The 14,297-nt window shown below is 47.3% G+C and overlaps 1 protein-coding gene across 1 annotated transcript in view; it reads right to left on the bottom strand.

Annotated features, from left to right (window-relative positions):
• Window positions 1-14,297, bottom strand: part of LOC311233550 (PDZ and LIM domain protein 4-like) — a 70,576-nt gene that overhangs the window by 16,805 nt on the left and 39,474 nt on the right. Inside the window, 1 exon segment of the mRNA XM_084320516.1 lies at window positions 2,657-3,207. Within this exon segment, the coding sequence (XP_084176642.1) occupies window positions 2,657-3,207 (551 nt within the window).

Genomic DNA, 14,297 nt, shown 5'->3' with positions numbered 1-14,297 from the left:
AGAACAGGAATAAGGGAGTCACTGTAGTCTAAACAAGGAGACATGAAAGTACATTTTGACCTTTTCCAGATCGAGGTGGGAGGGGAGCTTGTTTATCCAGCTGATAAACAAGTAGAGCCGGGGCGATATGAAAGAAATTAATATCACCATTATCATGTGGAATCTTTACCATATTGATATATATATATTTAAATCACGATACAGTATGTGAACGGTACTGTGGAATCTTCTTTTATGGTCTTTTGTTAACACCTCCCTCCCCACTGTACCCTCCTTCCTTCACTCCTTCACCCCTCACCTGGTCATCCCTCCCCCGCCCCCTTTCATCAAAGATACCTTATAAGGTGATCCCACAGAGAGAGGGGGGTGCTTGACCCATTCGCCTGGCAAGAGAACATCAAGTCCTCTACCGAGCTCCTAACCTAAATTGCATTTGATTTACCGCGTTTTAACAATAAATCGTATCAACCCAGATGATTTGATCACGCGCAAAACTAACCTCTCTGGTTCCACCACAGCACACAAGATCACAACATAAATAATCCAATTGCAGTCCATCGCATTGATGATGCGCGATGATGTAAAGTGTGATATCAAATCAAAACTCTATCAAGTAACTCTGTTATTAATAAAAAAATATATTGAAGATCTAATTTTAAGAGGAATCTTTATTTATTTTTTTCCTCTTTTTCTCCGCCTGATTTAAAAATGTTCTCCCCATCCCAATTTAGTCGTTATGCCAATTCCCCCCCTCCCCTACCTGGTTGTTGTGCGCCTACCACATGCTTCCTCCGACACATGTGGAGACAGCCAGTGGCTCTCTTTTCACCTGGCAGCGAGGACTCTCATTGGTGAAGCGTAACGCGTGGGAGGTCATGCTGCCCCCACCATTTCCTGCCTTTCGCTGAGCAGGCGCCCAGACCTGACCTGTAGGCGTCGCTGTCCACAACGCCAGATTACCACCCTCGACTTCCCTCCCGCTAACTCAGCCAAACAAGTTAGTATGACGATCGGCCCAAGCCGCAGGCAATGGTGACTCCGGGATTCGAGACCGCAGCCTCTTGTATTGGTGACGAGCGCAATCTCCGCTACGCCAACCGACCACCCTTTTTAAGAGGAATCTTGAGTTATCATTCATTTAGACGACAATCACAATATCATTATTGCCTCACAATACGATAAACAATAATACTGAACTATTGCCTCGGCCCTATAAACAAGCAGGTAGAAACATTAATTTATCACATGGGGAAAATGCTGGAGAATCTTATAACAACCTTACCAGCAGGTGAGCATCAGAAGTTACTGCCTTCTATTCGATGTAGGATATTTAAAGCATTTCCTATGTTGTTTTTTCCACCAGTAAATCTGACTGTGTGTGTGTGTGTGTGTGTGTGTGTGTGTGTGTGTGTGTGTGTGTGTGTGTGTGTGTGTGTGTGTGTGTGTGTGTGTGTGTGTGTGTGTGTGTGTGTGTGTGTGTGTGTGTGTGTGTGTGTGTGTGTGTGTGTGTGTGTGTGTGTGTGTGTGTGTGTGTGTGTGTGTGTGTGTGTGTGTGTGTGTGTGTGTGTGTGTGTGTAGTGGTAGATAGATGATAGATGAATGCATGTTGCCTCCTGAGCACACTGGGACGAGAGACAGCGAGTCAGAGAGAGAGAGATGAGAGAGAGACAGAGAGAGAGATGAGAGAGAGAGACAGAGAGAGATGAGAGAGAGAGAGATGAGAGAGACAGAGAGAGATAGAGAGATATGAGAGAGACAGTGAGAGAGATGAGAGAGACAGTGAGAGATGAGAGAGATAGAGAAAGACAGAGAGAGAGAGAGACAGAGAGAGATGAGAGATATAAAGGGAGAGAGAGAAGCAAGAGAGATAGAGGTAGAGATACAAGAGAGAAAGCAAGAGAGAAATAAAGAGAGATGAGAAATGAGAGAGAGAGAGAGAGAGAGAGAGAGAGAGAGAGAGAGAGAGAGAGAGGTGGTTGAGGGTATAATTATATACTATGTGAATGGGAGAAAAAGCATGTGTGTGTGAGAGAGAGAGAGAGAGAGAGAGAGAGAGATTGTGTGTGTGTGTGTGTGTGTGAGTGTGCGTGCGTGCGTGCATGCGTGCGTGCGTGCGTGCGTGCGTGCGTGCGTGCGTGCGTGCGTGCGTGCGTGCGTGCGTGCGTGCGTGCGTGCGTGCGTGCGTGCGTGCGTGCGTGCGTGTGTGTGTGTGTGTGTGTGTGTGTTATACTGAGAAACAGCCCCTCGCGTAACACACACATTTATCACACACCCAGGAGGCTGAGTATATCAAATAGCTTTTCCAGTCCACGTGGCCATCTGTGTGTGTGTGTGTGTACATGTGTGTACTTGTGTGAACGTGTATGTGCATTCCTCCCTTGTGTGTTTGATGTATGTGTTATACTCGTGTGTGTATTGTTTAAGTGAACATAAATGTGCATCATTGTGCATCTTGACTATATGTGTCTATGCTGCGTGTGTGTATGAATGTGTATCTGTGTTTAAGGTTGTGCATTTATATATGTGTGTGTGTGTGCGTTTGTGTGTGCGTGCGTGCGTGCGTGCGTGTGTGTTTGTGTGTGTGCGTGTGTGTGTGTGTGTGTGTGTGTGTGTGTGTGTGTGTGTGTGTGTGTGTGTGTGTCTGCGCCCGCCTCACCTGTGGTTAGCGCTAATGCTGAGTCCTCCCATCTTGCTTGGCAGAGCTCTGTCTCCGTTGCTGTTGTTGTTGTGGCTGTACAGCCCAGTTGGGTTGTTGTACAGCCCAGTTGGGTTGTTGTACTGCCCAGTTGGGTTGTTGTACTGCCCAGTTGGGTTGTTGTGCTGCCCCGTTGGGTTGTTGTACTGCCCTGTTGGGTTGTTGTACTGCCCGGTTGGGTTGTTGTACTGCCCGGTTGGGTTGTTGTACTGCCCCGTTGGGTTGTTGTACTGCCCATAGCTGCTCCCGTTACCGTATCCATAGCCGTGGCCGTTATTGGGTTTGGAGTGGCCGTTATTGAGGTGGGTGGGCTGGGGAGACAGGGGGGAGGGATGGGAGGACAGGGGGGAGGGCTGGGATGGCTGGGAGGACAGGGGGGAGGGCTGGGAGGACAGAGGGGAGGGTTGTGGGAACATGGGGGAGGGCTGGGGAGACATGGGGGACTGGGGCTCAGGCGTGTAGGACGGTTTCCGGCTGTAACTGCCATAGCCACTGGTGATGGGGCGGAAATTCTGCAAGACAAAAAAAAAGGAGATACAACAGAGACACATTAGATGAGGAGAAAGGGGGCATCCTGGTGGCTCAGCAAGCTAATGCACACACCATATAGCCCTAAATCCTAACCCCTAGCCCCTAACAACAGAGACACATAGATAAAAAGAAGAACCATGTGAAGAAGAATGTAAGGTGCTGGTTAGGGTAGGGGAGCCATTAAGGGATGTTCCATCATGTTTTGGTGCTGGGAAACAAAGAGCGAGGCAAGGAGAGAGAAGAGGAGAGAGGTGAGAGGAGAGAGGAGAGAGGAGAGAGGAGAGAGGAGAGAGGAGAGAGGAGAGATGAGAGAGGAGAGAGGAGAGAGGAGAGGGGAGAAATGAGAGAGGAGAGGGGAGAGGGGAGAGATGAGAGAGGAGAGATGAGAGATGAGAGATGAGAGAGGAGAGGGGAGAGGGGAGAGATGAGAAGGGAGAGAGGAGAGAGGATCAGTTCTGTAAAACCACACCTTCTGTCGAGGTGTCAAAAGAGGTTTTTCCACAGTGAAGCACTGCAGCTCTCTGTGGTTTGAGAAAAGTATTCTTCTCTGTTGCCTCTTCCCCTCTTCTCTTCTATCCGTTAAATGGTGAATCATAGAACCTTAAGACAAGGTTTGTATGATCATCTTACAGATGCAAAGTAGAGTCTTTATCATGATAAAGTACTGCCACAAGATACAAGGTACACCAGAGGGAGCTCCACAAATCATGTTAAACCCAGATTCGGCTCAAATAAGGGACTAAACACGTTTCGCAATTATGCCACATCAATGTGGAACGCCCTACCCAAAGCTGTAAAGGAATGTGGATCACTACCCACTTTCAAAACCTCTCTCAAGGGACACCTACGGGAGACTGCAATTCAACACTGGCCCCTGTAAATATCCTAACCCAACCCCCTCCAATGTATAGTCATTTACCTAGTATGGTTTTGTCAATAGTCCAATGTACAATTTTGTTTGTTTGTACAGTGTCTCCCCCCCCCCTCAATGTACAGTTTTACTTGTTTATACAGTGTGCCCCCCCCCCCCAACCACCTCCAATGTAAATTACCCAGTATGGTTGTCAATATCCCAATGTACCCAACCCCCCCCACCCAACCTCCTCCAATGTACAGTTTCTACGTCAAATGTATATACTCCCTTTTCTTGACTCCTTCTGTATCACAAACAGTACTGTATTTGCAAATCTGGTATGTCATAAATTTATAGATGTAGCAGTACTGACTATCTGTATGTCATGTATGTCATATATGTCCTGATGAATTGAAAATGGGGGACCCTGATGTAAACAAGACGAAAGTCTTTCTCTGGTCTGCATCCCCTTAACAATTGTCTGTATTGAGCTGTACTGTATTGTACCCATTCTGCAATCTGTTAATAAAGTTTTCAATCAATCAATCAATCAAGTACTGCCACAAGATACAAGGTACAGCCACAAATCACATTGACCAACTGAATCTGTCAAAGGACAAAGGACCATATAAGTCCGTTTTAAGTGTGTGTATGTTTCAAATGCAAACCCAATTATTTAAAGATGGCAAGCTGAAGTGACGTGAGAAGTGCACTTTCACCGTTAAAAACAGCAGAGGCAGAGAACTATCGGGCAATATCCCATTCTCACTCAAGTGATTTACTTTATGTGTGCAGATACACAGGCCGTCCAAAAGAAGTTAAAAACAGATGTACAGTATAATGGGTCCTACGCCCCCTCCCCCCACCCTCCCATGGGTTATTTGTTTGGAACATGTTGCAGGTAAACCCACAGTGGTATCGCAGGACAGATGCCAGGACACCTACCACCTTTACAACCATATAAACAAAAGAATGCTGTTTACACGCAGAGGTCGATGCCCCTTTTGTGCATTTCAACAAACTCCACTGTGTCATAAATGTATATCGTTTCAGTGTTTACCGTTTCAGATAGGAAGCTATGTGCAACGCGGTCGACTGATAAAGCTCGGTGTGGATGATCCTCCTGCACAGCAGAACTGTATACGGAGATAAAGCAGCATGTTGCAAATCGCACCGTCATGATGTCACCTCCTCTACTTGTGAGTGTTAGAGATAGATACCTAACCTCCGGTCAATGGTCTCTAACTACGCACCCTCAAGACCCCTACGCTCTGCATCTTCTCAGACCCACTCCTATCCGAGCTCCGGGAGGGTCATCAAGGAGAAGCCGCCTATTCTCAGTCCTCGCCCCACAATGGTGGAACGAACTGCCCACCACAGTTAGGACAGCCGAATCCCGTCCAATCTTTCGGCGTCGACTAAAGACGCACTTCTTCAACCAATTATCTGAAATGAAAAAAAGAAGAAAAAAAAGAAATCTAACCCTAACTAACCTTACTGTCATGCACTTGTCCTAATATACTAACCTACACTGTAGCACTCAACACTTTGATGAACATTGTTACTCAGCTGATAGAGTTGTACCCTTCCTGATGACTTGTCATACAGAACTTGTAAATCGCTTTGGATAAAATCGTCGGCTAAAGGACTAAATGACTAAATGTAAATGTAAATACGTGGTGGTTCTGCACGGCTGACAGGCTACACATGATGTCACGCCTCTACTTGTGAGTGTTAGAGATACCTGGTGCTTCTGCACAGCTTCTGCAGGACAGGCTGCACATTTATCATCATAGCTTTATTTCACTGTGTAAACATCTCAGCCGAACTCATAAGTGACTTGTTTACGAGTTGGGCAACGCACCCAGCAAATGGAGACACCAGTCATTCCTCGCAGGCTGCTGCGAGCCACTGGTATGAACATGTGTTTCCCTGTGTGTGTGTGTGTGTGTGTGTGTGCGTTTCTGTGTGTGTTTCTGTGTGTGTGTGTGTGTGCGTGTGTGTGTGTGTGTGTGTGTGTGTGTGTGTGTGTGTGTGTGTGTGTGTGTGTGCGCGCGCGCATGTCTGTGTGTGTTTCTGTGTGTGTTTCTGTGTGTGTGTGCGTGTGTTTCTGTGTGTGTTTCTGTGTGTGTGTGTGTGTGTGTCTCTGTGTGTGTGTGTGTGTGTGTGTGCGTGTGTGTGTGTGTGTGTGTGTGTGTGTGTGTGTGTGTGTGTGTGTGTGTGTGTGTGTGTGTAGTGTATGTGTGTGTGTGTGTGTGTGTGTAGTGTATGTGTGTGTGTGTCAGCGGGTGGGGGGTCTCTCCGTCTCTCCCCAGACAGGAACCCTGTCGTCTTAACAGATGGGACTGCTGGACATCATCCTGTCTTGTCTTGCCAGGACCACACACGCACACGTGCACACACACACACACACACACACACACACACACACACACACACACACACACACACACACACACACACACACACACACGCACGCACACACACACACACACACAGCTGGCCATTTCCAGCCACAACCTTTTCAAAGTCCAGTCCCCCCCCCCCCCCCCGCCCCAACGCCCCCAAATGCCAACAAGCCCACATGTTGAACTTGGGACAGACCTTCTGTCTTCATGTTGCCTCCCGCAGTCAAGACACACAGAGTTACACGATACATTCTGCAGGCCCTTTCTTTCTCACTGTTCGTAAACAATGACAAGGCTTCGGGATGCCAGCGAAGACTCTGGTCTGGATGAAACCACATGACGTCCGCTGACCCGCCCCTGTACCCGGGGTCTCTCCAACCCGCAAGAGCGCTGTGGTTTGGCTTGGGTTCCGGAATTATAGTTTCGCCTGCAAGACGATGCCGATACATTCTGCTCAAAGGATTCCTTCGTATTTTCAATTATTAAAGAGGCATTCCGCCGATTTTAAACCAAAGTCCTCCTGTTGTGAGGAGGACATGTGATAAGCAGACATTAATATTTTAATAATAACTGGACTTTTGGAGAAGTCTTTATTTGGCATGCAGGCAGACACACATGCAATGGGCGGCACACACACAGGAACACACACACATGTAATTCGTTGGGTTGCCGATGCGATTGAGTCTCTGCACTTGACCCGTCCCGGCGTCCTTCCCCCCAAGGGCAGCCGGGAGCAGATAGGGGCTGCGGTGTGGGGCCGCGCCCCGGGGACCAATCCAAGTGCTGCTGCCCATCTTTGCCGACAGCGTTAGCGATCTGTTGTGTATGTTTTTCCATTGGGTTTATCTTATCGGGAGGGGAAACCCCTGCGAGCACGGGGAGAACATGCAAACTCCACACAGAAAGGGCCGGGAGATACCCCACCTGGGTACCGGGCAACCTGGTCCCCAAGTGGGAATCGAACCCATGACCTTCTAGCTGTGAGGCGACAGTGTTAACCACTACACCACCGACATGAAACGTGTTTCGAGAGCATCACCCAGAGGAGAGCAGACCTCTAGTGAACTGCAGACACTATTTCAACAACTATTTCTTCAACCTTCCTACTACACTGCCCTCCAGGAGCTAACCGCAGTAACTACACTGCCCTCCAGGAGCTAACCGCAGTAACTATACTGCCCTCCAGGAGCTAACCGCAGTAACTACACTGCCCTCCAGGAGCTAACCGCAGTAACTACACTGCCTCCAGGAGCTAACCGCAGTAACTACACTGCCCTCCAGGAGCTAACCGCAGTAACTATACTGCCCTGCAGGAGCTAACCGCAGTAACTATACTGCCCTGCAGGAGCTAACCGCAGTAACTATACTGCCCTGCAGGAGCTAACCGCAGTAACTATACTGCCCTGCAGGAGCTAACCGCAGTAACTATACTGCCCTGCAGAAGCTAACCGCAGTAACTACGCAAACAGTGAAACTAAGAAAAATGCCTTTCTTTGAAAGTTCTTTGACTCTCTGCAATTCGTTATACCCTTAATAAGATTGATTTGAACAGGTTTTTAGTTAATGCGGTTCGCTTCTGCAGGGCAGTTGAGAGACCAGGTGATCGTCTGAAGTTCACTCTGCTCTCCTCTGGGTGATGTCATGACTATGTCTGATTATCACACGTCCTCCTCCTCCTCGCAACAGAGCGTCAGGAGTCCCTTTAATCAAATCAAAATGCGCTGTCGTGATGCCGTGGATTCCAGGCAAGTAACTGAACGACTGCATGGGATCCTTGTGTTGCTGTGCTAAGCGTTTTACACCCGCATTAACCATGTCAAATTCCAACATTCACCGTCCCACCGGGAAATGTACACTATTCGCCACGGAGTTGATGAATGTATACATGTCCCATGTACAGAATGTACCGTAGCTGTGTATATCACCCCCCCCCCCCCCCCCTTCCTTTTTCTCCCTGAGGCCCTCAACCAGACACACTTGGCTCTAGAGTCGTAACAGTGTGAGAGACACTCTGAGAACAGCAACACCCCTCAAACCTCGCCTGACAAACCTAAATCTCCATGAGCTCTCAAATCTCACAGGGCCCATATTATTCACTAAAGGGTAGCGGAGTGGGAACAGCTGATCTGGGGTCAGTGAACAGGAACACCTGTCCTCGTGGCCTTATTCAAAGTAACAGACTGAAGGCTGACTCTAGATCAGCTACCGAAGGGGCTTTGACAATACGGACCCAGAGTTAAAGGGACACTTCACACAATGCCGATTTATTTTGCACGTAATCTTATAGCTGGCTGGGTGTCGGCATTGATTACCTGATTTGATTAGATTTTGATTCACAAGGTCCGGATTCTATTTAATTTGATTCTACATCGCCATGGCTATTCAATTAGGCTCGACAGCGCTGGTTTCAAGGGGCCAGCACAGCACCTGCATTTGTTGTAAAAATGGAATTAGGTCAACTGTACAGAAACTCATTGGAGAACACCGAATCCTTGTAGCCTACTAAACGAAGATTTGAAGAAATTCAAAGAAAATGTGTGTCAGCTGAAGTTAATTTGTAAAATAAAAATGTGAAAATGTGTAATACACTAAATAGATAAAGAAAATTATTATAAAATAAGAGAATTAACAAAACTGAGGTATGAACACTAGTGTGTACATTACTAAACAAAAAAAAACTGTGTTGCGTTCATTATGGCTCAACGAAACCATAACAAAATAGCAAATCCCTGTCACTATTCTTTCAACATCGGCATCATCTCTCGTACAAAGCTGCACAAATCAGCGTAGTTTTTCCGGCGAAGTGCCGTTTAAAAAGCGTGGGCGTCGCTATCAGTGATCCAAGATGGCTGCTTCCAGATACCTCTTATCACGTTGATACCCCTAAACACGTTTCGCAATTATGCCACATCAATGTGGAACGCCCTACCCACAGCTGTAAAGGAATTTGAATCACTACCCAATTTCAAAACCACTCTCAAAGAGCACCTACGGGAGACTGCAATTCGAAACTGGCCCCTGTAAATGTCCTAACCCAACCCCCTCCAATGTACAGTTCCCCCCCCCCCCCACCCCGCCTACCAACCCCCCCCCCCCCCCCCCCCCCCACTCCACCTACCCAACCTCCTCCAATGTACAGTTTCTTCCCCCTCAAATGTATATACTCTCTTTCTAGACTCCTTTTGTACTCACAAACAGTACTGTATATTTGTAGATCTGGTATGTCATAAATGTCTAGATGCAACAGTACTGTCTACCTGTATGTCATAATATATTACGATGAATTGAAAATGGGGGACCCTGATGTAAACAAGACGAAAGTCTTTCTCTGGTCTGCATCCCCTTAACAATTGTGTGTATTGAGCTGTACTGTACTGTACCCATTCTGCAATCTGTTAATAACATTTTCAATCAATAAATCAATCACCTCCTCTCCTTCTGCTCCTTTTCTCCAGACAGACAGGAGCGTTAGGCGGCGTACAGCCAGCCGGTCCCACTCCTGCATGTCTGGGCATGGAGGACACTGGGGGGGGGGGGGGGGGGGGGAACCCCCCAAGGAGTGTCTTGTGTTACAGTGTTCCTGCAGTGACAGGCCAGTAAAGATTTGACATTTTATGACTTCTAATCTGTGTAAACACCACGTTTGGAAGGAGGCCAGATAGACACAGACACACATTAACACGCCACAGTCTGGTATTTTAAACTTTTTGGTATCAGTTTAGAGTTCACAAACATTCTTCAGTTTGATTTGTAGATGCAAAATATGATTTTTTTTTAACCCATCGTAAAATCTGAATATAGGTCCGTTTACAATATCGCCGACGTCGTCAACAAAAATGCGACCGTCCCAAACACAACGAATAGCCTGCGACTCAAAACACACAATTTACCAGTTGTCTAGTGTGTTACTCCTTATATCTGGAGCTAGAAGATCATTTCCATTGTTATTTCTCGTCGTTGGTGGTGGGGCCCTTCATTTGTTTGAGTTTGGATCACTGATTTGGCGTTTAAAGAAGAAGAGAGAAGGGAAAAAAAATTTATCTTAAATCCATTCCAATTACTCATGTGGTGCGCTGTGAGCGCTTCTGTCTACGCCGATTGTCAACCGCCCTCTCCGGCGCGCTCTCATGGCTCTTCTCTTGCCTTTGTGTCTCAAGACAGATGTGTTGGCTCCCACCGTTTCAAGTGCTTCTGCCTACCCGCGTGTAATTCAGTAGCTAAAATGAGTAGTAAATACTGAGGATTAGGGATGCTCGATATTGGCTTTTTACAGATACCGTATACCAATATGTCCACTCTTAATTTCCGATACCGATATCAACCGATACCGATATATGCAGGGTTTCCCCCCCAAAAAACGGAATAATTCAGGTAATTAACATTACATATCTCTTGTTGTGGAATTAACACAACATTATGCATAAAATCAGAATTTGTTCTTACTTGCTTGCCTGGGTAAATAAAGGTTCTAGAAATTTAAAAAATAAAATTAAAATAAATTTTTTTTTTTTTGAAAACCGATATTTCCGATATCACATTTTAATGCCGATATCGGCCGATAATATCGGTAGGCCGATAATATCGGACATCCCTACTGAGGATATTCGATCATTTATCCACTTCCGTATTCCCCCTGTGCAGTCGCCTAACAACCCTACTGGAAACAATTAGCCGAAGCCTAGCTAGCTAGCTGCTGAAATGGAAAAGAAAAATCGAAAATATATTTTGTATTCTTTTTAGTGGTCGAATACTTCTGGTACGAAGAGCTTTTCTTTTCCAGCGGAAGAGGGCAGCTTCCTCGCCTCGAACCTTAACGGGACGGAGTCACAGACCGTCTCGGGGTGCATTTGGAAGATTGTGGAAGAGATAGGCCGCCTTGAGAGAGTCATACCGCTCAGATGTATGTCGTCCAATATATTTTTGCTTTGAGTATATGTCAGATTTATAAGGCAGCACATCTGGTGCTCAGCGTATAAAAAACGCCAGCTCTGTACCATTCGGGACCTGTGAGGGCTTGAAGTCGCACTTACTGTAAAGAGGCTCGCTTTAATTTTCATCCGATGAATCATCCGTAAGATGTACAGGTTAATGGAGAGAGACCCTTCTACGTGTACTGGTTTCATCTTATCTTTATCACCTACTAAATCACATAGTAAACATATCTTGTTTTCCCCAGATGCAATCAAAGCACCTTTAATTACACCCTAAATTACCCCAGATGCAATCAAAACACCTTTAATTACAGCGAGAAGGAAGTCACTATCAAACCACATCTCTCTCAAGCCACGTCCTGCTGTGAGACTGTTATGGGGGGGGGGGGGGGGGGGGGAAGGGTAGACCTCAGTGATCGCAGATGATCTATTCCCTAATATTTCCATCTCTCTCGAGGACGACCCTCGGTTTTTGTCCCAGTCCGTTCCCTCTTAACTGGGAGACCTGGGATGAGAAGAAGTGGAGCAGGAGGATGGGACGGAGAACACGAAGCAGTAACTGTTTATGAGAGGCAGCGTTGTCTGCTCATAAATCCAGAGTGCCATCGGATTTCACTGACCTGTTTTATAGCGGCAACCAAGCATGGCATTCGGTTCGGGATGACTGACCCTGTGTGTGTGTCTGTGTGTGTGTGTGTCTGTGAGTGTGTGTGTGTGTGTGTGTGTGTGTGTGTGTGTGTGTGTGTGTGTGTGTGTGTGTGTGTGTGTGTGTGTGTTGTGTGTGTGTGTGTGTGTGTGTGTGTGTGTGTGTGTGTGTGTGTGTGTGTGTTGTGTGGTGGGTGTGCACATGCATCTGTAAAGAGTTTCTAGATTGTACAATGTATTTTCCCCTCACAGTTGTGTGTGTGTGATTGATTCTACATGGTCCTCATTTCAAATAATCGAACCCTAACCCTAAATCTTAGTGCAGCGAACTAACTAACTAACTAACTAACTAACTAACTAACTAACTAACTAACTAACTAACTAACTAACTAACTAACTAACTAACTAACTAACTAACTAACTAACTAACTAACTAACTAACTAACTAACTAACTAACTAGTGTGCAGCAGGCTATGTGTCTCTGCGTTTAACTGGAGCCCGTCCAGCCAGGAGCTATAAGACTCCTCCATACATCAATCTGACTAAAAGCTACATTTATTAATATAGGCTCGCGTGGGGGAGGACTGTAGATTTACTACTGGTACCGCAGGCCTCACCACCGAGTTTGGTCAGGGAAGGGTAGAAGAGAGAGAGAGAGAGAGAGAGAGAGAGGGAGAGAGAGAGAGAGAGAGAGAGAGAGAGAGAGAGAGAGAGAGAGAGAGAGAGGGGGGGGGGGCAGGAGGAAGAAAGGTGGAGAGAGGGAGCCTAATTGAAATCATATGCCTGTCTTTGACTGAGGACCGTGGCTTCAGACTGCCTTCCTCCCCGGACTGGACTGTACACACAAACATGCACACAGACTCATGTGCACATACGCACCACACACACACACACACACACACACACACACACACACACACACACACACACACACACACACACACACACACATGCACGCACGCACGCACGCCACGCACACACACACACACACACACACACAGCCCCCGCCCTCTCCCATCCAGCTCCTGCATAATCCTCTTGGACCTGAGAAATTAAAGCGTTTCACATGGCGCTCTGCACCACTAACCAAACACAAACCAGCCCTTTAGAGCTGCCTGGGTCTTGGCTCTGGGTGCCTGGTTGGGAGCAGGGACAGACAGGCTGGCGGGGGAGGACACAGGTGGGTTGGTGGGTGGGGGGGATACAGAATGACAGTATATACAGAATACAGTAACCAGGACAGCTGGGGTTGGGGTGTCCTTCGTGTAGGGAAGGAAGCAGGTGACAGGCAGAGGCATGGAGCTCTGATTGTGTATGTAACTGCTACGTTTTCATTCAGTCCCAGTGTACATTTGACTCTATAAGAGTATTTAACACCGTTCAAACGTGGGCCGCTATTTTTCCAGAGGCAAATGTGCATGGTGATTTGGTACAGTATGGCCTGGGGACCTGACCAAACTAGTGCTGATCCGAGACCAGTTTACCTCCAAAGTGCAGTCTACAGGCCCTAAATACAGGCCCTGGATCTGTGAGTATTACCTAGCGTGGTTTCATGACACACTGACTCACTCGTCCTCATCTTCTTGTAGTACGGCTGGACAGACGGACAGACAGACAGACAGACAGACAGGAGACAGGGGAGGTGGAGAGGGGGAGCAGGGTGGGTGGGGGTCTGGAGAAAGAGAGAGAAAGAGAGAGAGAGAGAAAGAGAGAGAGAGAGAGAGAGAGAGAGAGAGAGAGAGAGAGAGAGAGAGGAGAGAGAGAGAGAGAGAGAGAGAGAGAGACATATGACCAGGGGTTTTGGGAATAGGAGGGTGTCAGTCTGACAGGGTGCAGTGAACCCAACGAAACACCACTAAAAAAGTGACCCCCCCCCCCCCCCCACACACACACACACACACTCACACACACATCCACCCCCCCCCCCCCTCCCCCCGGCACGCTGACAGCCAGGGAGGGACGGGGTGGAAAACCAAAACACACACACCATTTACCCATTTCTACAGGCTCACCGGCTGATTAGTGAACACAAACAACCAAATAAGTAGGGTCACAAGTTTATAAAAAAAAAAAATAAGAGCTCTGTGCGAATGAATGTGGAGCGGGTGATCAGGGCTTTCCAATATAGCTCTGTGTGGGTCTGGTCATCTGGCGGGGGGGACAAAGTGCTGATTATCCTGGGACACAAAACAACACGCACAACACAATTTGGCAACCTGCTGGCGAACACACA

This window comes from Notolepis coatsorum, assembly GCF_963971535.1.
Source record: "Notolepis coatsorum genome assembly, chromosome: 8".
NCBI classification, from domain to species: Eukaryota; Metazoa; Chordata; class Actinopteri; order Aulopiformes; family Paralepididae; genus Notolepis; species Notolepis coatsorum.
This window is presented reverse-complemented; position numbering and strand designations above follow the sequence as displayed.